The sequence below is a fragment of the Mastigoproctus giganteus genome, chromosome 6, assembly GCF_048544385.1.
Source record: "Mastigoproctus giganteus isolate SK-2022 chromosome 6, ASM4854438v1, whole genome shotgun sequence".
NCBI classification, from domain to species: domain Eukaryota; kingdom Metazoa; phylum Arthropoda; class Arachnida; order Uropygi; family Thelyphonidae; genus Mastigoproctus; species Mastigoproctus giganteus.
In genome coordinates this window covers 195,595,197-195,622,832 of record NC_143580.1, presented here as the reverse complement: position 1 = coordinate 195,622,832, position 27,636 = coordinate 195,595,197, and the positions used below count along the sequence as shown (strand labels likewise).

Genomic DNA, 27,636 nt, shown 5'->3' with positions numbered 1-27,636 from the left:
CATATGAACAGTTGTATAAATTTCAGAAATTTAACATAAGTAGACAAGTTACTACTATGTATACAGGGATGGTTAAGTGGTAGAAGACAATAGTTATAAATGGCCACTTCTCTTCATAAACTAATGTTATGAATGCAGTACCACAGAGTTTCATGCTGGGTCTTTTATGTTTCTAATATTTATTAATTGATACTGATGAAAGAATTTCAAGCTTGATATATAAGTTTGCAATGACACATAGGTGAACAAAGTGGTCATTGATATTAATCAGTGTATTCTACTTCATGAAGGATTCTACTTCAAAATGGCTCTTGAGATATAACATTGATAAATGCAATGTGTTCTATTTGGGCCACAATAAGCCCAGGAAGACACATGTTTGGATAGCATCAGATTCAAGATAGTAATGAAAAAACTTGAGGGGTACTTGTACAATCTGATATGAAGTTCTCTGGGTAGTGTAGGAAGACTCGTAGGATAGTTCATGGGCTTCTGTCAGTGATATACAGTACTTTGCCTACATGAACAAAGAGATAATCATTCTGTCATATAAAGCAGTAGTTAGACTACATCTTGAATACTGCATGCATACAGGTTGGAAACTAGTTTAGGAAGGGAATAAATCTGTTGTAAGGGATGTAGAGAAGAGCAAGACCAGGTAGGGGGTACAAAAGGATATCCATACCAAAATAGAAGGAAGTTGTGTAAATTGCAGTGCATGTTGATGGCATCTTTACTTTCTTGGATGACACATACACAAACAGGATATAAATTTAAACTGAATAAGGACGGTATCAGAATGAAAAAAATTGAAATTCACATTCAGCCAGAGAGTAATTGATTGTTGGTATAAAATTCCATCTAGTTTTGTGTAGGTGTATAGTGTGAATAAATTTAAAGAAGGTTTTCACAAATTACAAATCCGTAGGGTATTTTTCATCAGAAAAATGGTGGGATCTTTCAATGTCCTTTTTTCAGTTGTCCTCTAGCATGTCTAATTTTTGTGATAAGAGTGATTACATTATTATTAGCCATATGGTGCAAGGAAGCCTGAGGCTTATGCTGCACCAGCCAAAAAAAATTTCTAACTTACCCAGAGAGAGAGAGAAGTAGAAAGGAATCATCAAGAAAGAGAAGAATGATGATATCCAGCTCAGGACTCTGGGTGTGCCAAGCCCATACTCACCAGATGTGAGTCCCCTGGGATTATAAATGTGATGAGACTGATTATACCACTCACATACCTATTCAGCCAATCTACATGAATATAATTGTTATTTATTTATTTTTGTGTATACATTCATATTTATGTGATTGTTTCAGGTAAGGTTGGGTGAATTACCAAAAAACATTCATCATCATGCCTCAAAAGTGTAAAAATCATACCAACAAATTCTGCTATGTGTGTGTGTGATACTTTCCTTACTAAATTACAATAGTGTATAATCATGACAAATTATATTCCTATATTGGGTGGAGTACCTGCAGGTTACACACAACTTGGGTCAGGTGTGGTTCCAGTTTTTGAATGTAAATAATTTAATATTAGTAGTGGCAAATGATGCAAGAAAGAAAGCTTATACAGCAGTAGAAAAAAAACTTCCCACATCACCTATGCAGTCCCTCTAATAGTTTGCCTAGTTCTTCCTTGAATTTTTCAACCTACCCACTTATACAACACCAGATGGAAGTTTGTTTCTATAATCAATTACCCACTTGCTGAAGGCAAATTCCCATGCACACATCCTGCAACCATTATTCCTCAATTTGAATTTATGTCCCCTTGTGTATGTAGTCAGAGGTAGAAAAATGACTCCATCAGCAATGAGCCTACTCAATCCATTCAAAGCTTTAAACATCTAAATCAGATCTCTCAGGTACCTAGCCTCCAACCACTACAATTTCAAAAACTGAAGCCTTCCTTGGTAAGAGTACCTTTTGTTCCCCTCACTGATTGCATCGCCGCCTCCGTAGCCAGGTGGGCAGGAGCAGCAGTGCGCAGCACACGCTTCTTGATTAGACCGGGGTTCGAGCCCGTGATCACCAAATACGGAGGATGCGGAAAGGTCAGGGAATAACCACCGCATATCCCCAGAGCAATATGGCCTTAGTTTCTAATGCTCCTAAAAACCAAATAATAACAATAATAACTGATTGCATTGCTCTTCTCTGTACCTGTTCCCCACATCCTTCCTGAAATGAGGCTTTCAGACCTGTATGCACTATTCAAGATGTAGCCTAACCATTTCCTTATACAATATGATAATCACCTCCTTATCTCTGTTGGCAAAATTCTTGTACAAGACATTGACTTGTACATTGACAAAACTCCATGAGCTGAAATGATAACCTGTCTGCACTGCTTAGAAAACTTCATATATGACTGCGCAGTGACCCCCCAGGACTTTTTAATTCTCCACTACCCTGAGTGTGGTACCACCCGGGCCGGATTTACATATAAGATAAACAAGCTATGAGCCTCACATTACAGGGGGCCTCAGTCCATCTTAAAAAATCCTTTTTTAATAATTTCACAGGTGAACTGAGAGAGAGAAATGCCTAATATACATTATTGCTTAGGGCCACAACAAGTTTAAATCTGGCCCTAGGTACCACACTATGTTAATCTGGGATAATAACAAAAATTAATATATAATACTCATAATGAAGTAACCATGTTATTAATTTTGTTCTAAGTAACATTATTGATTAAATTTCAAGTGTGTGTGTTGCTGTGGCCAGCATTAGTTTCCCCCTGAAATAATTTCGACAGATTCCCTTAGGAAAGATGGTCAAAAACTCAGATATGTGCTTAAAAAGTTCTCGTCATCTTTTCCAGCTATTTATCCACTTTTTTTTTTTAGAACATTCAGGAGATTTCTAGAGATGGCTACGGCATTCGAAAATATTCCAAAACGTTCTAGAATAGTTTTAAGTACGTAAGATAGGTTTGGATTTTTCTGGAAGGTACTAGAAATTTCAACAGAATTCTCTAGAAACATTGTTAACCCTCAGTAAACCTCTCTACTGTTATATGTACGAGTGATTTCTGCACCAAACAAGCAGTTTTGTATTTCAAAAAAGTGTATATGTTTCAGAGAACAAGTGGTAAACAAAGTAAACAAGTGTTTTAATGAATCAGTGTTTGTAAACAAATGTTCTGTGCATTGAAAGCCTATGTACTCAATTTTGGGAGTAAGGTCGGAGATCATGATAAAGTGTGGGCTCCAAAGATTTCCTGTAGTTCATGTTCAAGGACATTAACTCATATAGCTTATGTTCAAGGCTGTCTTAGAGGTAGTCATAAATCAATACCTTTTGCTGTTCCGGTAATATGGCGGGAACATTGAGACCACATAAACGATTGATACTTTTGCATGACCAGTATTTCTGTTTTTTCTGGAAAATCCAAGCGTAAAGTAGAGTATTCTAACATACCTTCTGCCCTATGGCCCATTATTCATAACGATACAATACCAGTGCCAAAGCTACCAGAAACTTATGGACTTGACTCTGATTCAGGATTCAATAAGGAGTCTCCAGATGATGCAGAACTCAGAACAAGTACAGATCCAGACTTTTCATCTCTTGATATTGCAAAGATAAATCTAATCACTAAGGGAGAATTGAACGATTTGGACCTCTCCAAGACCAAGGCTCAATTACTAGGATTACATTCGCCCATGCAGTTCACATGAAGGAAACGGACGAGAACCTACACGTTCTTGCAAAAAATATGCTATCAAGAATACAAATGGAATATCCGTGCCAGCTTAAAGGTGGTAACTTTGCCGACTGGGTCACAAGGTGGATACACTAAATACTGCTGCCTTTTGTGCAAGTCGTACAGATGAGTGAAAGATTGCCACTACAGGGTAAAAAAAAGGCCAAACCGTTCAGACTATACACTAGGCCAGAAAAAAATGTAGAATATCCTTCTTTGGTGAAGTCAAAAATCTATTTACCTCCATTGCACATCAAGCTAGTTTTGATAAAAATATTTCTGAAAGTGATGGACAAAAAAAGAGAAGGCTTTTCCTGTTTGAGGCAAAAGTTTCTTCTAATCTGTGAGGTCAGGATGAAAGAGGGAATTTTTGTGTGTCCTCAAATCAAAACTGCTATTCAACATGAGGAATTCACTAAAAAATTAAGTGCTACAGAAATAAGAGTCTGGAAGGCATTCAAAAACATCTCCCAGAACTTTTTAGGCAATGAGAAATTACAGTAAAATTGTGGATGAGCTAATTTTAGTGTACAGAAAGTTGAAATGCAACGTCATTAAAGATTCATTTCGTACATTCCCATTTAGACTTTTTTCCTGAAAACTTGGGGGTGGTCTCCAATGAACATGCTGAAAGGTTTCACCAAGGTATTCCTCAAATGGAAAAAAGATGCCAGGGAAAATGGAGTCCAAATATATTGGCAGACAACTGGTGGAAACTCATACGGGAGACACCAATGGAGGATTATAAAAGGCAAAATATGACAATAAATGTTTTGTTATCAGATAAACATTTTTGTAAATAGAATAAGAAACGTGTTTTAGCCCAAATCAGGACTCCACACACCGGGTGGAAAAGGCACGGGTTCAAATCCCATCGATGACACAAGGAACTTTAGTGAGTTTTTTCACTCTGTGGCTGAGTTAGTCGGTCTCACTACCTTGTTAAAAAACAAGGTAGTGTTTAAAAAAAACCTTGTTATCTATGTCACAGCGTAGATAACAAGGTTTTTTTCCCCACAAATGGGTATTTTGTCCAGCAAAACACACAACGACCAGAGGACACACGTAATTTACAGACACAAATACAAGTTTATGTATTAAATTACGGGTAACCCTAATATAAGAATTTGAATTTGAACTCGACAAGTATCAAATCGCAAAATATTTTTCTACTGTAGAGATACATCTTAAAATAAATGGATACCCTGAAATCAGTATGCATAAACACTGCTAGAGGAAAAGTTACACTAACTGCAAATGTTGAAGAACTAATACTTCATGTTGCACAATTATCTCCTACCACAAAAACTAGAGTGTCACAGCACGTAAATATTTCATCTGTAAGAATATAGAAGAATTTATATGAATAGCAACTGTAACGTCCAGGAGCTCATATCTGGTATGGACTTGAGACACCCCAGTGTCTTGAGCTAGATATCATCATTCTTCTCTTTCTTGATGATTCCTCTCTACTTCTGACACTTATTTTCTCTCTCTCTCTCAGGGTAACTCAGAAATTTTTTTTTTTTTTTTAGCCAGAGCACCAAAAGCTTCATGACTTTCATGCTCTATACGGCTAATAATAATAATAAGTTCACAGTGGTCTTCTACGAGATATGAATAAATGCAGATTCTTTTGTCAGTGACTCATTTTGCAAGGTTCACATAACCCTCAATTTTCTCAGCCATGTTCTTCTTACAGATGAATTATGTTTATACAGTGGTGGAGAAAAAAAAACTGCATCACTTGTGAATTTTACAAATGTGTTTTGTGCTGTGTTGTGGGCTGCAGAAATGTTCCAAATGCATTTGTTATATGAAATATACAGGGTATCTCAAAAATACATGGCATAACTTCAGGAATGAGTTCCTCATATGTAGACAATAAAAATATTTTATATCAACATAGTTCCAGAAATGCATGGTTTCTGAGTTTTGAAGGTCTGTCTATGACACTTAATTGTTCACATCACCTTATAGTAATTGTTCAAAATGTCCACCTTCTGCCTGAATACAGGCCTCACATCAATGTTTGGCATCGTTTTTGTCAGTCTCATGGACTGACAAAAACAATGCCAAATTCCCAGCATGTTTCGTATTGTCTCACAACCTGCCACAATTTGACTGTGGAGAGTTTCCACATCAGCTACCAGAGTCGAATACACCAATGACTTTAAATGGCCCACAAGAAGAAATCTAGTGGGTTTAAATAAGTTGAGCGTGGAGGCCAGGCAGTTGGTCCACCCTCTACTTCAAGATTTGTAGACCTTGGTTGTCCTCTGTCGGCAGCACAAGGTGTAAAGGTCCCATGTTCACAAAGGCGGTGATGGATACCTTCAAACGTTTTCTTGTCTGGACATCTTCGTTATGGGAACCTTTCGTGGTACAAACGATGAGCCTCCAGAACATTGCCATCCGCCAAACCATATATAAAGTGCATATCCGCTTGCTCCTGATCAGAGTACATGGTCAGAATGGGAAACCACCAGATTCTGTCAGTACCTTGCAATGAAGGAAATCACCTGTGGGAGATGAAACAATCTGGTTAATAACTTGGGAACCAAGCATTTCTGGAACTATGTTGATATAAAATATTTTTATTGTCTGCATAGGAGGAACTCATTCCTGAAGTTGTGCCGTGTATTTTTGAGACACCCTGTATATCTCTATGAATAAAATCCAATAAAACCCTGATAAACCTAATTGCCATAAATAACCTGATAAACCTAATTGCCATAAATATCTTCCCAAAGGGTAAAATGCGTAATTAATGGAAAAAATGAGAAATCATGCAAATGGCAATCATGACAACGAAACATACATTTTATTGCATTTACGTGTACAGACTGAAATAATAAGTTAACGTAATAGTATGTGCTGTAAATCAGCAAAATAAGTCCTCAATATTTTGTTGCACTTCCTCGAGCTGCATTTACAGCCTTGCAATGATCTGGCATAGAGGTAATCAACTTCTGTTAAACAGTTGTCCAATTCTATGGTACTACATGCTTACAGTGCTCTCCTGCAGCTGAATCTTACTTGTTGCCTTCTTCTGGGCAATTTTAGATGACATTATGTACCAACAATTTTCAATAGTGTTCAAATTTGTACTGTTGCAGGGCGAGCCTAACACTATAATGCCAGCATTTCTGAGGTATGACTGCACCTTAAGCGAGAAAAATGAGGGAAAACATTTGTGTAAGTTATAAGCATTGTGAGACAAGAAGACCAACTCAGCATTAAATCTAAATAGCATAAAACTTACCAATATTGCTGTGTGGTAAGGTGCTGAGTCCTGTTGAAAAATGCAGTTTTGGACGTCTGTGTGGTGATCCCTAATGACGGGTTTCAGGCACTCCTCCATGATAGCAGCGTAGGTTTCTGCACTCACCGTTCAGTTAATAAACTGAATTCGCCCCAACCCTTTCTTTGCCATGCATAATCTGACCGGCAGGGAACTTTACAGTTGGTGTTATGCAATCAAGATGGTATGCCTCTGATTTTTGTATTGTGATATATTGATTCCCATCCAAACAATGCAGGCTTAATTTCGATTCATCAGAAAAGATGACGGTGTCCCATTGCTGTTTTGTCCAAGAAACAAGCAAATCGCTTCTTCCTCATTTTTGGGTCAACAGAGACTTCTTTGGCTGAGAGGCATGCAAACCACATTCTGGATGTTGTCTTTGGATAGTTCGTGCACACTTGTTTCAACACCAAAGGCCATCTCAAAGTCCAGTTTTAGATCAGGAACACTAGCATGTCGATTATGAGGGCATAGTCATTTCAATTATCGATCTTGGGAAGGCATAGTCACTCTTTTACGGCCTGATCTAGGTCTTCTCTTCACATCACCAGTTTCACACTTTAATTTCAGCACCCGGGATACTAGTGACTGGTGGCAGCCTATTTTATCAGTAATAGCATGCATAGAAATCCCTTCCTGGGACAGAGCAACAGCTACACTTTTTTTTCTTAGTGTCAACTGAACATATGGAGCCATGGGACAGCAACAGTTACACTTTTTTCTTGGTGTCAACTGAAGATATGGAGCCATGCTTACACCTCTGCAAAACAGGATACTAATGAGCTTGTAAACCCTTCCAATGCCGTATATATAGAAACGGCTGATGCAATACCTTGTAATTACAGTATGATGCAATACAAGCGTTATCTGCCCCAATATCTTTGCTTTGCCACAAATAAAATGACTGTAATCAAAAAATATCTCATACAATTCACTACAGATGTTACTTTTTTTTTTTTTTAAGTGATGCAGTGCTTTTGTCCACCACTGTATGTTTTTCAAGAAACAGAATTATCAATTCTCAAAACAATCATGCCAGGGCTGAAAACCGACATATAATTCGAGCGTTTAGTAGCAAACAACTACCAAATCGTTTCATAGTAAAAGTTTTTGATGTAGTAGTAGTAATGGAGGCATGTGATGCAAGAAAGCAAGCATATGAGCTTATCTAGGATCAGACGAAAAAAAAAAAAAAAAAAAAAACAATTTCACAAATCCATTCCCTCTAAAAGTTTATCCAGTTCCTCCTTGAATTTATTTAAGCTATCAACTTCCACAACAACAGATCGAAGTTTGTTCCAGCAATTAACCACCCACAGGCTAAAGGCAAATTTCCGCACATCTGCAACTTGCCTTCCTCTATTTGAATTTATGCCCCCTCGGGTTCGTAATCTGGGCAAGCGGAAGAATCCCATCAGATTTAAACATGCTTAACCCATTCCAGGCAATATACACCTCAATCTGATCAGCACGCAGCAGCATAGTCTCCAGATGCTGCAATTTGCAGAACTTAAGCCTTAATTTCCTAAGAGCACCAATTTGTTCCCCTCACAAGCTTGTTGCCCTTCTCTGTACACGCTCAAGCATCTCTACATCCTTCCTAAAATGAGGCCTACTGACCAGTACGCAGTACTCAAGGCATGGCCTGACAATTGCCTTGTACAAATTAATAATCACCTACTTTTTCCCTAGTAGCAAAATTCCTATATATCATTGATTCGACTCAATACCCAATGTCAACCCGTCTCCACTGCTCACAGAACTTCATATCTGACTGCACAAATTACTCCCACATCTTTTTCATTTTCTACTCCCATAAGTAAGACCACAGTAACCCCGGAGAAATGTACCAACTGTTGTACAAGGAAGTTGGTACATTTCTCTGGGGTTACGGCTACCGATACGCAGTACTTTGAATTTGTCAATGTTAAACTTCAGTTGTCACTTCTCAGCCCATCTGCCCAATTTTTTTAGATCCTGTTGCCACAGGTGCTCAGATCTGGTGAGTATGGCACAACTGGGTAATCCTCAGGCTTCCTTGTAATAATAATAATAATAATAATAATAATCTGATGTGTTAACCTGATTAAATAGCCAGGATAATACATCAGAAGTTAGCGAGGAAATACAACTTGACCAAAGAAGGTAAGCGATACTGCAACTACGAATTCCGGCAGTACTTGAGACCGCAACCCACAAGGTGTACAGAGACCGCGCTATAACGACAGATAAGACTCCACAACAGACCGGACATAACCCTTGGGGACAAGATGGAAATGCTACCTAACTGATTGCCAGTATAGTGCCAAAAACCAAAATAGCAGCCTAGTTCTCCCAGAGAACACCTAGAACGAACTCCAGAAATTCACAATCTTGAACACCTGTAGGATAGTCAGGGAGTTCCTCGAACAACAGTAACACCAGACATAAGAACAATCACCCTGTGTACTTGGTAACAGTACCCGTCACGGAATGCAACCCCTCAATCAGGTAGAAATAATAATAATAATAATAATAATAATAAACCAGGTAGCCAGAATAATACCTCAGAAGCTAGCAAAGAAATACCAGTTGATCGAAGAAATTCTACCGTACTACAAGTACGAACCCGAGGCAGTACTAGAGACCCCAACCCACAAACTGTACTGGAACCACGCCATAATTACGGATAAGACAATCCTGCACAAAACACAGGACATAACCCTTGTAGACAAGAAGGAAAAGGCTACCTATCTGATTCACATAGCCCTACCAAACGCTGGCAACCTGCAAAAAACCCCATGTGGAAAAAATCACGAAGTACACGAACCTAAGACAGGAGATTAGCATTAGCATTAGTAGAGGCATTTGATGCAAGAAAGCAAGCTTATGCAGCATCAGCCAAAAAAATTAAAGTAAATTAATTAAATAAAAAATAACCGCTTCCACTTCACCCCTCTGTTCGTTCGAAATACCTGTCCAGCCGAGCCTTAAACTTATTTAGGCTATCAACTTCCACGACAAGGGATGGAAGTCTGTTCCACCTACCAACCACCCGCTGGCTAAAGGCAAATTTCCGCACATCTATCCTACATCTGTCTTTCCTCAATTTGAATTTATGCCCTCTTAGGTGATTATTCTAAGCAAGAGGAAGAATCCCATCAGCATTGAGCATGCTCAAACCATTCAAGGCTTTGTACACCTCTATCAGATCACCTCGATGGTGCCTAGTCTCCAGACACCGTAATTCGCAAAACTTAAGCCTTTCTTCGAAAGAGCACCCATTTGTTCCATTCATTAATCTTGTTGCCCTTCTCTGTACTCGTTCTAGCAGCTCTACATCCTTCTTGAAATGAGGTCTCCAGGCCTGTATACAGTACTCTAGGTGTGGCCTGACCATTGCCTTATACAAGGGAATAATCACCTCCTTATCCCTGCTAGAAAAATTCCTATATATCATTGACAATACACCATGAGCTACTCTTGCCGCCCGTCTGCACTGCTCAGAGAACTCAGAGATTCCCCAGGTCCTTTTAATTCTCTACCACTGTCAGTGTAGTACCACAGACTTGATACGTTGCTCTGGGGTTGCTGTTCCCCATATGTAGTACTTTACATTTGTCAATGTTAAACTTCATTTGCCACCTCTCAGCCCATCTGCTCAACCTTTCCAGATCCTGTTGCAGCAGCATAGTGTCAGTAGTGTCCTTGACAACCCTGCCAACCTTCGTATCGTCTTCAAACTTGGACATTAAGCTTGATATACCATCATCAATATCATTTATAAATACAGAAAACAATAATGGACCCAACACTGAGCCCTGAGGGACTCCACTAATAACATTAGTCCACGATGAGCAGTGTCCATTGATTACCACTCTCTGTCTTCTCCCCCTCAACCATCCCTTATCCATAGCAGCAATTTGCCTCCAATGCCACACTGCTCCAATTTGTGCAGCAGTCTTCCATGTGCAACAGTATCAAAAACCTTTCTAAGATCCAAGTATATAATATCAAAGTTATTCCCTGCATCCAGTTCTTTTGTGACTGCATCATAGTATCCAATCAAATTGGTCAGGCAAGACTTCCCCTTAACAAAACCATACTGTGTCTGAGCTATAACTGAAGTCTTGTCCAGATGATCCTGCAGTGCTTCTTTAACCAGTGCCTCCATTAATTTTCCGGGAACAGAAGTTAAACTCACAGGTCTATAATTACTTGTGTCAGCCTTTGATCCTCCTTTGTGAATTGGGGTCACATTTGCACATCTCCAGTCCATGGGTACCTCCCCTGAGTCCAAGGAAGCTCTCATAATTATGGCTAAGGGTTTGCTTACTTCCATTGCTGCCTCCTTTATATAGATTCTGGATAGATTCCATCCACCCCAGGTGCCTTTCTTGTGTTTATCTTCAACAATTTCTCCTCCACTTTACTTTCAGTTATTACAAGATTCTGTAGCTTACTGCCAGAGCTGAATACACCTCTAGCATTCCCCTCACTGAATAACTCCTCATGTGTGAATGTCGATGCAAAATATTCATTTAGTTTGTTAGCTACCTGAGCAGGATCATCAACAGTTGACCCATCGATATCAAGTGGACCAATCTGATTCATCCCCTTCCTTCTAGAGTTTACATAAGTAAAGAAGTCTTTGCTGTTTTCCTTCGCATCCTTTGCCAAGGATTTCTCGTAATCTGCCTTCGCCTGCCTAACCTCCTTTGTAACTTGGTTACAGATCAACTTGTATCTATCATAGGCTTCTGTGTCACGTGTTAATTTGTATGTATCCCATGCATTTTCCTTCTCTGCCATATGCCTCATTAGTTCATATGACATCCATTTAGGCCTAAACCTTGAACAATATTTCTTAGTTGGTATGTAAAGCCTAGTAGCTTCCAAGATAAGTTCTTTGAATGCTTCCCATTTTGAATTTGCTGTTGGTAACATCATCAGTTGATCCCACTGTATAGAATTTAAATACTGTCTCAGTCCATCGTAGTCGCCTTTACGAAAGCAATAACCCTTCCCTTTACCCCTAATGGTAGTTACCTCTTTGAGTAAATCCCACTTCAGAACACTGTGATCACTGCCACCTAGTGGTTCATTTATCTGCAGATTCTTAATGCATGAAGAATCACTACTGATAATCAAATCAAGAGTATTACTCCCTCTAGTTGCCTCCCGAACATGCTGATGTAGAAAACAATCATCCAATAAATCCACAAAAGCCTTGCTAGTGTGTGAGTGACCAGTCCCCAAATTCCAGTCAATATCTGGGAAATTAAAATCCCCCATAATAAGACTCTCTGATTTACTGGCCCACTCTATTTCTCTGTACAGTTTCTTATTATACTCATCAGAGTCATTAGGCCTATAGCACACTCCTACTCTCAATTTTGATCTCCCAATGCTTATGTCACACTAAACTGACTCGACACTGCACTGTCCAGCGATGTCGACTGGCTTCACGACTGGCTTCACTTCCTTGGATTTTATGTGTTTCTTAACTAATAGCATAACCCCTCCTCCCTTCCTATCTTGTCTATCCTTTCTGTATACGTTGTACTCCCCAAATTCCAGTTCTGCATTCCTTATATCTGTGTGACACCACGTCTCTGATATCCCAACAATATCTGCCTTTGATGTTTTGAGCAATACCTCAAATTCATCAAATTTATTTACTAGACTCCTAGCATTGGTGTACACGCAAGTATACATGCACCTGCTCTTCCTCTTAGACACCCTAACACAACCCATGTGTTTACTTGTACCCCAATGATTCCCAGCAGTCTCTGAAATATCCTGCATCTTATTTTCCAGGCTGCTGCTCATTCCAATAGAAGCAGTGCAAGAATCAATTTTTCCTCTGCCAGTGGCTACTGTTAATCTATTAGTCCTTGTATCCCCCCAATCTAGCAGTTTTCCGACCCTCCTAACACTGCCTCGATAGCATCAGCAAACATTCTTGCACCCTTTCTATTTAAGTGTATCCCATCCCTGTAGAAGCAGTCTCTCCTGTTAACAAGTACAGACCAGGCTGAAAAAAATTCTACCCCTTGAGCCCTGCACAATCTTTCCAGGGCCGAATTGATCGACAGGGCTCTCATCATATACTCCCTCCTATCGTGTCTGGGCAGAATTGCAGACACTTTCAAATTCAACCCTAATTCACGGCTTTTTTTCATCAGTGACCTGTACTTGTTAAGTAATTCCGCCGGTGTCCTACTCTTAATATCATTAGTGCCAACGTGTACAACTATATCACCTTTTGTGCCCTTAAAAGATGATATCCGCTTTACAACGTCATCAACCTTTGCCCCTGGCAGACATACCCTGGTCCTGTTCCACCTATCCTTTTTACAAAGCATGTTTCCCGTTTCCCTGACAATAGAGTCACCAACAACTACTAGTTCCTTTGGGACCAGCGCATTCTGCCTTGGGGACTGCCGCTGTGTTGCGCGATGACCAAGTGCAAGCTCTGGCATTGGTGTGGGCAGCTGAGAGCTTGATGGGCCCCTCACTTGTAATCCTTCGAGGATTACAAGTGAGGGGCCCATCGAGGGGCAATATGGCCTTAGTCGCTGATGCTCCTAAAATCTACTAATCCAAATTTCCATTTGAATATTACGTCATGGTTCTAGAAAACATTGGGATAAACTAAAGGATTGGTGAAAAGAGACTGTAGGCCGCTCAGAAGAATGATGTTCAGATCCCATCTGTCATCATTGAATTCTCTCAATCAGGAAGCTACAGGAACTGATATTTTTGTTTAAAATCAAAATTAATCTAAAAAAAAAAGTGCTCTAATAATCACATCATCTCTTTGTTTGTAAAATTGACTGCATTTTGTGGCGACCTTGCGTTCACTATAGTGGCGGTATAACTATACATTGACATTCTGGAATAAAAGAGACTGCACCTCGTGAGCGTATAATTATACAAAAATTTGTACTTGACATTCTGGACAATGTGCCACATGACACTTCGCCATGTCATACTGCAAATCCTACAGTGACTTGAAGACATGGGCATGAGAAAGCTTGAATGGCCTGTCCAGAGGCTCGATCTTAACTCCGTTAAACACCTTTGAGATGAACAATAAGGTCGGCTTCAGGTCAAAGCGAACACTCCCAGAATCAGTAGTTGGATTGATTGATGTTTAAAAGTAGTAAAGAATCAAAATACTGCCTTCCTGTGACAAGAAATTGTTAGTGCAGTTCCCCACCAATTTCACTAGCTATTTATTTATTTATTTTTTTGCCTCAGATGTTGGTTGCGCTATATTCCGCAGAATTGGTAAAATGGGTTTTTTATCCGGGAAAACAAAGAAACGGTTCACAGAATGCCTACTATTTTCAGAAAGAATACATTGCCGACTGATACGTACATAAAAAAACAAAAAAAGCCAAGAACATCAAGAAATATAAATGCATATAGTGTAATATTTCTTGTTCCTTTTTATGGGAAAAAAAAAAAAAGTTTATTTCTAGGTGACGCAGTTGTATACAATTTCTGTGTACGGACGCGTGATGGTTGTTTGGAGGCATTTGTTAGAAAATATTTCTTATTCTCTTTTATTGTCTTATACCGAAATTATATCATATCATCTAGTTCAGCAATGGAAACAGTAAAAATCTTGTTGGGTAAGAGATGTCTCAAACGGCACAATGTCTTGGAAAATTTTAAGGATACCTCTACTTGTTATGGTTACTATATGATAGGTTTATCATTTTAGTGCGTATCCGAAAGTAAAACTGAAATGGTTGTCTGAACGAAAGAGCTCAATTCAAAATAAAATTTCTGAATGCAGTGATATTGTAAAGGACAACACCTGTTAAACATGTGTACAGTTACATTTTCTTAAACGCCTCTCGAAACATGTATTTTTATATTCCCAAGTTTCGCTTTTGCCGAAATTTAAAGACTGCAGGTCAGCCAGAAATCTAAGCATCACATATAAGGTTCTTTTTTTATTGTAGTGTTGAATTCAGATGAAGTTCAGGAAAATTTCCCTCCCACGATTGGTGAAAAAAAAAAAAAAAAAATCCCTTCTGGGGATGGATGAAATCTGTATTTCTTTATGTCGAGTTAGAACTATCTTATTTACGTTTCCCGTTAGATGAAAAAAAGACTTTCGAACAACAAGCAGCTTTTTATGAATGAGGATTTTTTATGAATTCCGGTTGTTATCAATATCATTTCTTTATATTCAAAAGATGTGACTAATTACATTTGGCATGCCACATGAATATTCGAAGCTACTTGCTAAAGGTTGGTTATGAGTTCCAAAACAAGTTTCCAGTAGTGAAGAGAGCTGCCTTGCTCATGTTTTGTTTTTAGTATTAATAGTGGCAAATGGTAAAATCCATGTTTAGTTTCCCTCACCCCCCCCCCTCCAGCCCTTGCACTTCTACTAGGCACTGGTGAACTGTGAATATTTTAACAATGTGCTTGCAGTTTTGCCGACTTTTTATTCTTTTTTTACAAATACAAATAACATAAAAAACTATTACAAAACATTCTAGAATATAAAAACAAATATTACATAAAAAACAAACTATTCTAGAAAAGCTACACAAAATTCACAAATTACATGAAAAAAATTATTACACAAATATTAAAAAAAAAAATATTTAAAAAATTGCCACAGAATTTACTTCTTTAGTAATATTTGTTGTGGATCTTCTGCTTTGCCCAATAGCTGAGCCATGATTAGGAGGAAAGATTTGATGTAATGATCTGGATCAAATTGAAGCAATGGTTTTCCATTTAGATTTATGGTCATTGTATCTGCAATGTGTTTAATTGTGAAATATGTCCTTTTTATTGTTACAACATTATTCATTATGTTGAAAGCTCACTCAGCTTCAGCGCTGCAAATTGCAATGGTTTCAAGGATATTTCTGGCTTTTTTAATTAATTGAAAACTGAATTTTGCTCGATTTTAAAGATAAACTTTCTTTGCCAAAATCTCTAAAATCATTAATTTTTATTTCATATTTTATAAGAAAACTTAAATTTCTTATTCGTTTTTTACTCTTGCATGGAGATGAAAGTTCTTCCATATTCCACGTTTCCAGGTAGTGTATGTTTAAAATTTCTTTCAATTCTTCATCGTCAATGATATCATTATGTTCTTTATTTAATTTAAAATTACTCTGTTGCATTGATAACTGAACCTTTAAGGATAAAACAATGCAGTTTAATAACTTGTCACAGGGTAATTTTTTTAAATGTATTCTTATTTTTGATTTTGATTCCTTCAAATTCTTTTGACTTCAACATGCTCTCAATTTTAGCTTTCTAATTTCCTTCAGACCTTTTCAAATTAGCAATAGCATTGATAGCTCGAATAATTAATTTATCTGCTTTTACTGTAGTGATGCTGCGACTTTGTAAAGCTTCTGAAAGGTAAGAGAGCTCCCAGAGGATGTCGATCATTAGTGCTAAATCATTAAGAAATTCCAGATTTAAAAGTCTGTTTAATAAACCCGAATATTTAACTGCTGATTCAAAATGTTTGCACAAAGTGGGTTAATTCCTCCAAACCACAATTGCCATCTGCAAGCTACAAGCTGCCCATTGCGGCCTGAACACACGACCGATCTTTATAGTTTCCACATAAAGTTCTTTAGCAATCATCCTTAACTTGCGCTGGTTTTTTGGAGATTGGGGATGTAATGCATACATTTTTTTTTTTTTTTTACTTATTGCCTATATGCTATTATATTTTGCAACATTTTCTTCACAGTGAAGGCCTTGACGCAGTTTCAGTCTGCCAACATTTCATCTTCAGAAAGTTTATTTAATATCTTAGTTGTCCTAATCCCTCCCCCCTCGACGTTGCCTTGTAACTAGTCCTTTGAATACTGTCCAAAATGTCGGAATCACTCAGACATTCAGCTACTGTGACCATGTAAACATAGACAGAAGAAATTTACTGAAAAGCATGGATCATTCACTTCTCTGAAAAACAGATGACTGCTTGCCAGAGTAAAGGGGAACCACAACTCAGATTGACCAGAGGCTATTATCTGTGTCAGGAATATACCTTAATCTTCTGATTGGATATGGAAAGCATATGGACTAGCAACTTCTCGGTATGTGGGATAGGTCGTTGAATAGGTTTTACGGGCACCACTAACATTGTGGAACAGTAATCCCTTTAACCCTTAATTCTCGCTTCCTAATTGTCTAAAGGCCAGAGGTGGGAACAATGCATACAAAGTTGTCTCTCGTAATCTGTTCGTTATATGCAAATTTTCGTCCTTCTATGGAAACATTTTTAAATGTAATTACCAAGAGGGATTCAAAAAAATTCGCTATAAAGAAGTTTATTAAACAGAGGTCTGACTGAATTAAATCAAAAATGAAGCAATTTTAAAATGCATAGCTGGTTGCGTGCACCTTTAAAATGCTGTGTCCTGGGGCTGGGGTCCTGCTCGCCCCACCATAGTTCCAGCTCTAGATAATCAGTAATTTAATTCAGGATTTAATAGGTAAAATAAATTATTGTTTCAACAATGGGCTTTAATTTGCAGAACTTAAGCCTTTCTTCGTAAGAGCACCCCTTCATTCGCCTCACCAATCTTATTACCCTTCTCTGTACTCGCTCAAGCAACTCTACATCCTTCCTAAAATTAGGCCTCCGGACCTATATGCAGTACTCAAGGCGTGGCCTGACAATTGCCTTATGCAAAGGAATAATCACCTTCTTTTCCCTACTAGCAAAATTCCTATATATCATTGACTAGACTCCACGACCTGCTCTTGCAGCCCATCTGCACTGCTCAGAGAACTTCATATCTGACTGCACAATTACCCCTCAGGTCTTTTTCATTCTCCACTTCCCTGAGTGTAGTATGACATGGTTGGTATGTTTCTCTTGTGTTATTGCTACCCATATGCAATATTTTGCGTTTGTCAATGTTAAACTTCAGATGCCACATCTCAGTCCATCTGCCTAACTTTTCTAGATCCTGGTGCAGTAGGACACTGCCATTACTGTCATTAACAACCCTGCCAACCTTTGTATCATCTGCACCCTTTGACAATAAGTCTGATATACATTCATAAATGTAAACAACAGTGGGCCCAACACCGAACCCTGGGGGGAATTAATGGCTCCCCCACTAATAACATTAGTCCATGAAGAGCAGTGTCCATTGATTACCACTCTCTGTCATCTCCCACTCAACCACCCTTTTATCCATTGTAGCAACTTGCCCTAAATACCATACTGCTGCAATTTGTACAGTAGTCTTCCATGCGGAACAGTGTCAAAAGCTTTCCTGAAATCCAAGTATATAATATCAAAATTATTTTTTACATCCAGTTCCTTTGTAACCACATCGTAGTATCCAATCATATTTGTCAGTCAAGAATTTCCCTTAACAAATTCATGCTGTGTCTGAATTATTACTGCACTCTTGTCCAGATGATCCTGCAATGCATCTTTAACCAGTGACTCCATTATTTTCCCCGGAACAGAAGTTAAACTAACTGGTCTGTAATTACTCGTGTCACCCTTAGATCCCCCTTTGTGAATTGGGGATATATTTGCACATCGCCATGGGGACTTCCCCTGAGTCCAAGGATGCTCTCATGATTATGGCCAAGGGTTTGCTTTCTTCCTTTAATATAACTGGATAGATCCCATCCACACCAGGTGCCTTTCTTATGTTTAACTTCAACAATTTCTCCTCCACTTTGCTCTCAGTTATTACAAAATCATTAAGCACCCTGTTACAGTTTGATAAACTACTGGCATTTTCCTCCCTTAATAACTCTTCATGTGTGAATGTAGATGAAAAATGCTCAGTCAGATTGTCAGCTATCTGAGCAGGATCATCAACAGTCAAACCATCGAAATCAAGTGTAGAGAAGAAAAGTGCATGGGATGCATAGTGATAGAGAAGCCTAGGGTAGATATAAATTTGTCTGTAATGAAGTTACAAATGAAGTTAGGCAAGCTAAGGCAGATTATTAGAAGTCTGGCAAAGAATGCCAAGAAAAGCAGAAAAGACTTCTATGCTTATATAAACAGTGAAGGAAGGAGTTGGATCACATTGGACTACTTAATGTCAAATGGTTAACTATTGATGCCCTGCTCAGACTGCAGGTCAGGCATTCTTCCCCTAGCTGAGGCTACCTACATGAGGGGTTATAAATTTAAGTTGAGGAAGGATGGTTGCAGGACAAATGTGCAGAAGTTTGCCTTTAGCAGCGATTGGTTGATTGTTGGAATAGGCTTTTGTTGTTGTGGAGGTGAATGGTTTGAATAAATTCAAGGAAAAACTAGACAAATTCTTGAAGGGTAAGGATGGGTGAAGTGTGTGCATTTTTTTTGACTGATGCTATGTAAGCTTGCTGTCTTGCATTTTTTGCCACTTCTGCTACTATTATTCTGGCTCCCCCTCTCCATCTCCTTCAGCCCATTCACAGTACTAAGTACTATGTGTTTTGTGATACCTTTTGTGTTTGTGGTTTCATAAAAAAAAAAAAAGCAAGCTTATACAGCATCAGCTGAAAAAAGAAAACTTCCCACTTCATCTATTCATCAGCTCCAATAGTTTGTCTAGTTCTTCGTTGAATTTATTCAAGCTATCCACTTCTGTTTCATAATTTCAACAGATGGAAGTTTGTTCCAGAAATCAACCACCCTCTGGCTAAAGGCAAACTTCTGCACATCTGTTCTAAAATAATATAACAAGACAGACTGGCAAAGAGGCAGTAAGGATCATTTAAGGATCATGTAAGTCCTTAAGTGAAAATGGTAGCATCTGACAGATGCTATCATTTTCCTTTTTTCTGTTATTTTTAAATTTGGGAATGAAATCATACCTTCCATGGACTTTTCCCTGCCAGTTTTCTCAATACATTAGTGTAGCGGTTCCCAACCTTTTTTTGACTTGCGAACCCCTTTCAAGATAATATTTTTTATCGCGAATCCCTTTAAACATAAAATTTTTTTTAGGGAACCACTAAGCCTATATTCTCTGCAATCGTATAATATTTCTGAATTTTTACAAAATATTTCCAGTACTACGTTTTTACAAGTGACATAGCATAATAATAATTTTTATTATTAAGTATCATTTATACTTTGTAAAGCAGTTATTAATCAGTCCAAACAAGATTTCGAACAGGCTAAGAGTAGAAAACTTGCTTCTTGTCCAGTCGTAGCCGATCATTCTGATTTTTTGCCAAAACTATTGGCTGCAATTTTTACCCATATATGTTCCCACTTCTGTCAAAACCAGATGGTTCTGTGGCCACATCTGCCAAAGATAAAGCTGACCTGCTGGCATCCTATTTTTCTTCCAACTCATGTATTGATGATCTTGGTAAATCACCTCAAACCATTCCCAGTATACTCCATTCAATGCCTCTTGTAGTCTTCGTTCAAAAGGATGTCAGAAGGATTTTGATGAATCTGATACTAAGAAAGCTCCAGGTCCTGATGGTATTTCTCTACTTGTTCTCAAAACCTGAGCTCCTGAATTTACTTCTGTTCTTTGCTGCCTTTTTTTCACTTTTTTATTCCAAAGGTGTTTTTCCTTCTGCTTGGAAATTTGCTTATGTCCAGCCAGTTCCTAAAAAGGGTGACAAATCTCTCCCATTCAATTATCGTCCCACTGTAATTACTTCTACTCTTTCTAAAGTAATGGAGAAATCAATTAACTGCCAACTTTTAAACTATCTAGAAACCTTTGTCTGATCAGTGATTGCTAGTATGGATTCCGTCAGTGTCAATCCATTGGTGATATTCTGGCCTTGTTACCCATTTGTCAACAAATTCAGTGGAAAAGTTTGGTGAAACCCAAGCAGTTGCTCTTGACATCTCAAAGGCTTTCGATTGAGTTTGTCATAAAGGGCTTCTAAATAAGCTTCCATCCTATGGTTTGCCAGCTGATTTTTGTAATTGAGTATCCAGTTTTATCTCTGACTGCTCACTGGTTATTGGTAGATGGTTCTCTAACTTCTCCACTAATTCTGGTGTCCCCCAAGGTTCTGTTCTTTCCCCCACTCTTTTCCTCGTGTATATTAATGACTTTCTTCCATTGACTGGAAATCCTATCCATAGTTTTGACGATGATAGCACATTGCATTCCACTTTCCAGTTTGAGAAACCTCGCCCTACTCAAACAGCTTCAACTTCTTGAATATCCACTACCATTTCCTTAAATGCTGATCTCCAGTGGGGCAAAGATAACTTAATTTCAATCCTTCTAAACTCAGTCCTGTCTTATATCTTGCAAAAAGGATTCTTCTGCTCCTATGTGTATCTTCGATGATGCTCTGATTTCTAGGTAAGATCTTGTATTTCTAGGTAAGATCTTGGGGATTACCCTGACTTCTAATCTCTCCTGGGATAAAACACATTACAAATATTGCTTCCTCTGCATCTAAAAAACTTGGTTTTCTCTTTTTCTCTTGGCTTTACTTTTCTTCCAAATTGTTGTTGACTCTGTAGAAATTGCAAATTTGCCCTACCATGGAATTTTGATCCTACATCAGGGGCAGTGCCCCCACAACCTCTCAGGCTTCTAGATTCTACTCAAAAGAGGGCAGTTAGGTTAATTAATGTCTCATCTCTGACAAAAAATTATGATATTAGGGTCACCCTTAATTGATTACATCTATCTATATATTTATTGTGTCTGAAACTGACTAACTCATCCAAGTGAAATAAGCCCATTAAAATTCTTCGCGTCATTGATGGATTGGAACCCGGTGTGGGGAGGACAGTGACTATACCACTGTACTACCGCGCAACAGTCTCATTTCTAACAGTCTTTCCACTCTGTCTCATAGACCTTTTTATAGATACTTCCACGGGCACTGTTCTTCTGAATTGGCTTCTATAATTCCTGCTCGCTCTTTCAAAGCAACCCGAACACATGCCGCAACCAGTCAACATCCGATTACTGTCCAAGTTCAAACTCACTGAACCAGCTTTTCTTCTTCCTCATTTATTCATTCAATTTCCGTTTTTTGGAACAACCTTCCTTCTTATGTATTTCCTGAAAATTACAATCAACAGAAGTTCAAGTCTAATGTCAACAAGTATCTTCTTTCAACTTTTCAACCTTCAAACCATACATGGTACTAAGTACTATAGGTTCTGAAAAAAAAAAGTACCTGTACATAACAATGGTCCTTGAGAATCTTAATTTTTTTGGCTGATGCTGCATAAGCTTGCTTTCTTGCATCAAATGCCTCTACTAATGCTAATGCTAATCAAAAAAATTAGTATGGAAAACATTTGTTTAACATGATATACTGTAAGGTAGTAAACTAATTATAAGGAATTGTGGGAGATGTTTCTTTCTTTGGCAATTCTTTACTTTTTATTTAATTTGATTTTACTTTATTGTTTATTATTAGTTATTGTAATTTACAATAATTTACCTATGTAAATCTAAGCAGACGCCATTATAGAATTTTTAGTGCGAACCACCAGTTGGGAACCCCTGCATTAGTGCAATAATTTGCATTTTTGTTTCAGTTTTCCATGGATTATAAGAGGTTAGTTGTTTGTTTTGTCTCCCCTTTTTATAGTTGGTTGGAATGTACAACCACCCTCATCCAGCAAGCATATCCCCCCCCCCGAAGTTGGTGGGGATTAATTACAAGCAGTATCTCTCTAATTGAATCCACAGTATAAACTCTTTTTCTCAAGCTATTTCAAGGAATTTTGTTTCCCATCCTCTTTTATTTGACATTTTTCTCTATAGAGGAACACGTGATTGTAGGTATAACCAAACTGCTGTCGAGGCGCTGTTGCTAAATAAATGTCTACTAGATTGCAAATTATATTTATACATTTCTTTTTTTCTGTATTTTTATAATTTTGTATATTATAAGATCAAACAACAAATGGATCTTCTTTTTCTTCTGGCTCTGTATTAATGGCATTCTGTAATTTGGCTCATTGTACCTGTCATACGTATGTTTGTTTTTGAAAATTTCTGTTTTGGCAAGGGGATTTACTGAATGAAAAACCAGAAATTGAGGAAGTGGACTTAAATTGAAGACTAATGAAAATATTACTACAGAACAAGAAATTTCAAATGCTGAGAAATGGCATAAATTATGAAAATAACAACTAATGATAGTAACAAGTAATAATAACCATTTTGTATTCAACAAAAAAGCTGAAAATTAATTTTTTATGATAAAAACAAGATGGAGCCTAATAGGTTAATTTAAAAGTAATATGTATTTCTATGTTCAATTTTTACCTTAGGAGTCTTGGGGTAACGTAGAGTGATGCAGGCAGAGGAATGTGCTGCCAACAAGCCTTTCCAGTTCATCCTACAGATGCTCAGTGAGATTGAGACCAGATTGACTGGAGTAACATAATGAAATATTTCTCGCATTCCTCAAACACTCTCATATTCTGCATGACAGCAATGTGAATGACAGCAATGATATTGCTGTCATTCACACCACCCTCCAAAGCAGTGTGTACTTTGGTACACTACAAAATGATAACAGGAGAGACTGCTTCTACAGGGATGGGATACACTTAAATAGAAAGGGTGCAAGAATTTTTGCTGATGCTATCGAGGCAGTGTTGTGTGGGTTGGAAAAATGCTAGCTTGGGGGAATTCACAGACTAGCCTGGAGAGCAGGTTGTTGGGCTTTTTAAGAACTTCTGGGAGTCATCATGAAACAAGTAAATACATGGGCTATGTTAGGATAGCTAAGAATAAGAACAGACCAATGCTAGAAGTGTAATAAATACATATTTTGAATTTGAAGCGCTGGCATCAAAGGCAGATATTGTTAGTATATGAGAGACATGGTGTCACACAGATATAAGCAGTGCAGAATTGGAATTTGGGGAGTAATATTTCTGTACAATGTGTACAGAAAGGGTAGGAGGAGTTATGCTGTTAGTTAAGAAACACACAAAATCTGAGGAAGTGAATCCAACTAACATTGGAGGACAGTGCAATGTTGAGTCAGTTTGGTGTGACATAAGCATTGGGAAAGGGAAAGTGAGAGTAGGAGTGTGTTATAGGCTTAAAGACTCTGATGAGTACAACAAACAATTGTGCAGAGTAGAGTGGGCCAGTAAATCAGATTGTCTTGTAATGGGGGATTTTAACTTTCCAGATATTGACCGGAACTTGTGGTTGGTCACTCGCACGCTAGCAAGACTTTTGTGAATTTATAGGATGATTGTTTTCTACAGCAACATGTTCGAGGGGCAACCAGAAGGTGTAATACTCTAGATTTGATTATCAGCAGTGATTATTCATGCATTAAGAATCTGCATATAAAGGAACCACTAGGTGATAGCGATCACAGTGTACTGATGTCGGAATTACTTAAAGATGTAACTAACATCAAGGGTAAAGGGAAGGGTTTTTGCTTTTGTAATGATGACTACAGTGGTCTCAGACAGTTTTTAAATTCTGTACAGTGGGATCAACTGATGATGTTAAAAACAGCAAATTCTAAGTGGGAAGCCTTCAAGGAATTAATCTTGGAAGCTACTAGGCTTTTCATAACAACTAAGAAATACGGTTCAATATTTAGACCTAAAGGGATGTCAGATGAACTAATGAGGCTCGTGGCAGAGAAGAAAAATGCATGGGATGCATATCAATTATCAAGTGACACAGAAGCCTATGGCAGATGTAAGCTAGTCTGTAATCAAGTCACAAAGGAGGTTAGGTAAGCAAAGGCTGATTTCGAGAAATCCTTGGCAAAGGATGTAATGAAAAACAACAAAGACTTTGTTACTTATGTAAAAGTCTAGAAGGAATGGGATGAATCAGATTGGTTCCCTTGATATTGATGGTTCGACTGTTGATGAACCTGCTCACATAGCTGACAAATTGAATGAGTATTTTGCATCTACATTTGCACATGAGAAATTCTGTAAGGAAGGGGAGGACAGAAGCTTACTAAACCCTTAACAGGGAGCTAAATGTTTCTGTAATAACAGGGAGCAAAGTGGAGGAGAAATTGTTGAAGTTAAACATAAAAAAAGGCCCTTGGGGGATGGAATCTATCCAGTTATATTGAAGGAGGTAGCAAGGGAAGTAAGCAAACCCTTAGCCATAATTATTAGAGCATCCTTAGATTCAGTGGTGGTCCCCATGGATTGGAGATGAGCAAATGTATCCCCAGTTCACAAAGGGGATTCTTAGGGTAACACGTAATTATAGACCTGTTAGTTTAACTTCTGGGAAAATAATGGAGTCACTGGTTAAAACAGCATTGCAGGATCATCTAGACAAGACTGCAGTAATAGTTCAGACACAACATGGGTTTATTAAGGGGAGGTCTTGTCTGACCAATTTGATTGGATACTACAATGTGGTCACAATGGAACTGGATGCAAAAAATAATTTTGATATCTTATACTTGGATTTCAGGAAAGCTTTTGATATTGCATATGGAAGACCTATACAAATTGGAGCAGTGTGGTATTAACGGCAAATTGCTGCAATGGATAAAAGGGTGGTAATCAATGGACGATGCTCATCGTGGACTGATGTTATTAGTGGAGTCCCCCAGGGTTTGATGTTGGACCCACTGTTGTTTTGTATATTTATCAGTGATATTGCTGAAGGTATATCAGTCTTAATGTCGAAGTTTACAGATGATACAAAGGTTGGCAGGGCAGGGTTGTTAATGACAGTAAAGGCAGTGCTATTGTAACAGGATCTAGGAAATTTGGGCAGATGGGCTAAGAAGTGGCAACTAAAGTTTAACATTGACAAATGCAAAGTACTGCATATGGGTAACTGAAGAGAAACATACCAGCTGTGTGGTACTACACTCAGGGAAGTGTAGAATGAAAAAGACTTAGGGGTAATTGTGCAGTCAGATATGAAGTTCTCTGAGCAGTGCAGATGGGCTGCCAGAGGAGGTCATGGAGTCTAGTCAATGATACATAAGAATTTTGCTAGCAGAGACAATTAGGTGATTATCTTTTTGTATAAGGCAATGTTCAGGCCACACCTTGAATATTGCATACAGGTCTGGAGGTCTCATTTTAAAAAGGATGTAGAGTTGCTAGAATGAGTACAAAGAAGGCAACAAGATTGGCGAGAGGAAGAAGGGGGTGATCGTACCAAGAAAGGCCTAAATTCTGCAAGTTGCATAATCTTGAGACTATACACATGTGAGGTTATTGATCTGATTAAGGTGCATTGAATGGTTTGAGCAGGCTCAATGCTGATGGGATTCTTCTGACTGCTGAGATTACGAATATGAGGGGGCATAGATTCAAATTGAGGCAAGACAGTTGTAGAATAGATGTGTGGAAGTTTGCCTTTAGCCCGCAGGTAGTTAATTTCTGGAACAGATTTCCATCTGTTGTTGTGGAAGTTGATAGCTTAAATAAATTTAAGGCTGAACTTTTTTTTTTTTATATTGTGGCTGATGCTGAATAAGCTTCCTTTCCTTCATTATATGCCTCAAGTAATGCCAATGCTAATTAATTCCAGTTCTTCGTGGTTTCCTCCATGTGTGCACATGTTCAATCTTTCATGGTGCCAAAAAGCATAAATTGGAACTTACCAAACCACATGATTTGCTTCCAGTCTGTCTACATTTCTAGCACCAATGTAATCTTTTTTTTTTTTTTTTAAATCTGTTTAATATTCAAGATCAGTTATTCTTTGAAAGTCTTCTACTACCATAGTTGGCCTCTATAAAGATTTTAGGATCCTTAACATGTTCTGGGTACTGATTCCTTGTTTTGTTCCTTCACAGAGGTTAATTTGCCTTTCATTAGGCAAATGATTAATTTATAAATTGCTTCAGATACTGAGTGTTTCATTCTGGCATCTTACAATTTTGACCATAGTTCTATCTGTTCACAGCTGTTTTGTGAGCATTTTTCCATTAATCTAAAATTTGAATGATGCTAGTCTTTGAACATATCACAAGTGCTTTTTAGATTTATAAATTTTTTAGATTTATAAAATTTATAAATTTTAGATTTATAATTTAATTTATAAATGAATATATAAATAGTGACAAATGGGCCTGGAGTACTGGGGTCCATAGTTTAACAAATAGATATTTATTTACAGTATACCCAGTATAAAATAAAATATAAGTACAATTTCAGTAGCTTTCGGAACTCGTGTCCCTTTATCAACTGACAAATTTGAATACATTACAAGCAAAGTGTGGCACGTTACTCATTCGTCATTGTTGTAGCACGGACGTGTGCTGCCTTGCGCCAGTGATCATCCATCAATAAAACGGTTGTCTCCAGGATTGGATGTATACGCATGCCTTTCTGGCGATTTAATGCCTTAGGGTTGTTCATTATGTTTAGTGACTCTAGCCATAGGCGGTGGCGAAAGTGTCGCGCGTGGTCCACTATCTCAAAGTCGCGCTTGGGGTCAAGATCGTGGTTGGTAGCCCAAAAATGTTCTGCAAGCGCGGACTGGTCAGTTTCGGCAAGCCGGATTGCTCTGTCGTGTTCCGTGAGGCGATCCTGGAGACGTCTCGATGTCTCACCTACGTAGCAACTGTTACAGGCCCTACAGGTGATATGGTACACTACATTGCTGCGTAAGACAGGTGTGACAGGGGTCTTCACACTGGAGAAAAGTGAACGTAGGTTCCTACCTGGTAATTGTAC

The 27,636-nt window shown here is 38.2% G+C and overlaps 1 protein-coding gene across 1 annotated transcript in view; it reads left to right on the top strand.

Annotated features, from left to right (window-relative positions):
* The first annotated feature begins 14,536 nt into the window (after window positions 1-14,536).
* Cmtr1 (Cap methyltransferase 1) overlaps window positions 14,537-27,636 on the top strand; it is a 379,789-nt gene continuing 366,689 nt past the window's right edge. The window contains exon 1 of the mRNA XM_090376649.1: window positions 14,537-14,653. Coding sequence (XP_090232775.1) covers window positions 14,629-14,653 — 25 coding nt within the window. The 5' untranslated portion in view covers window positions 14,537-14,628. The remainder of the gene's footprint in view (window positions 14,654-27,636) is intronic.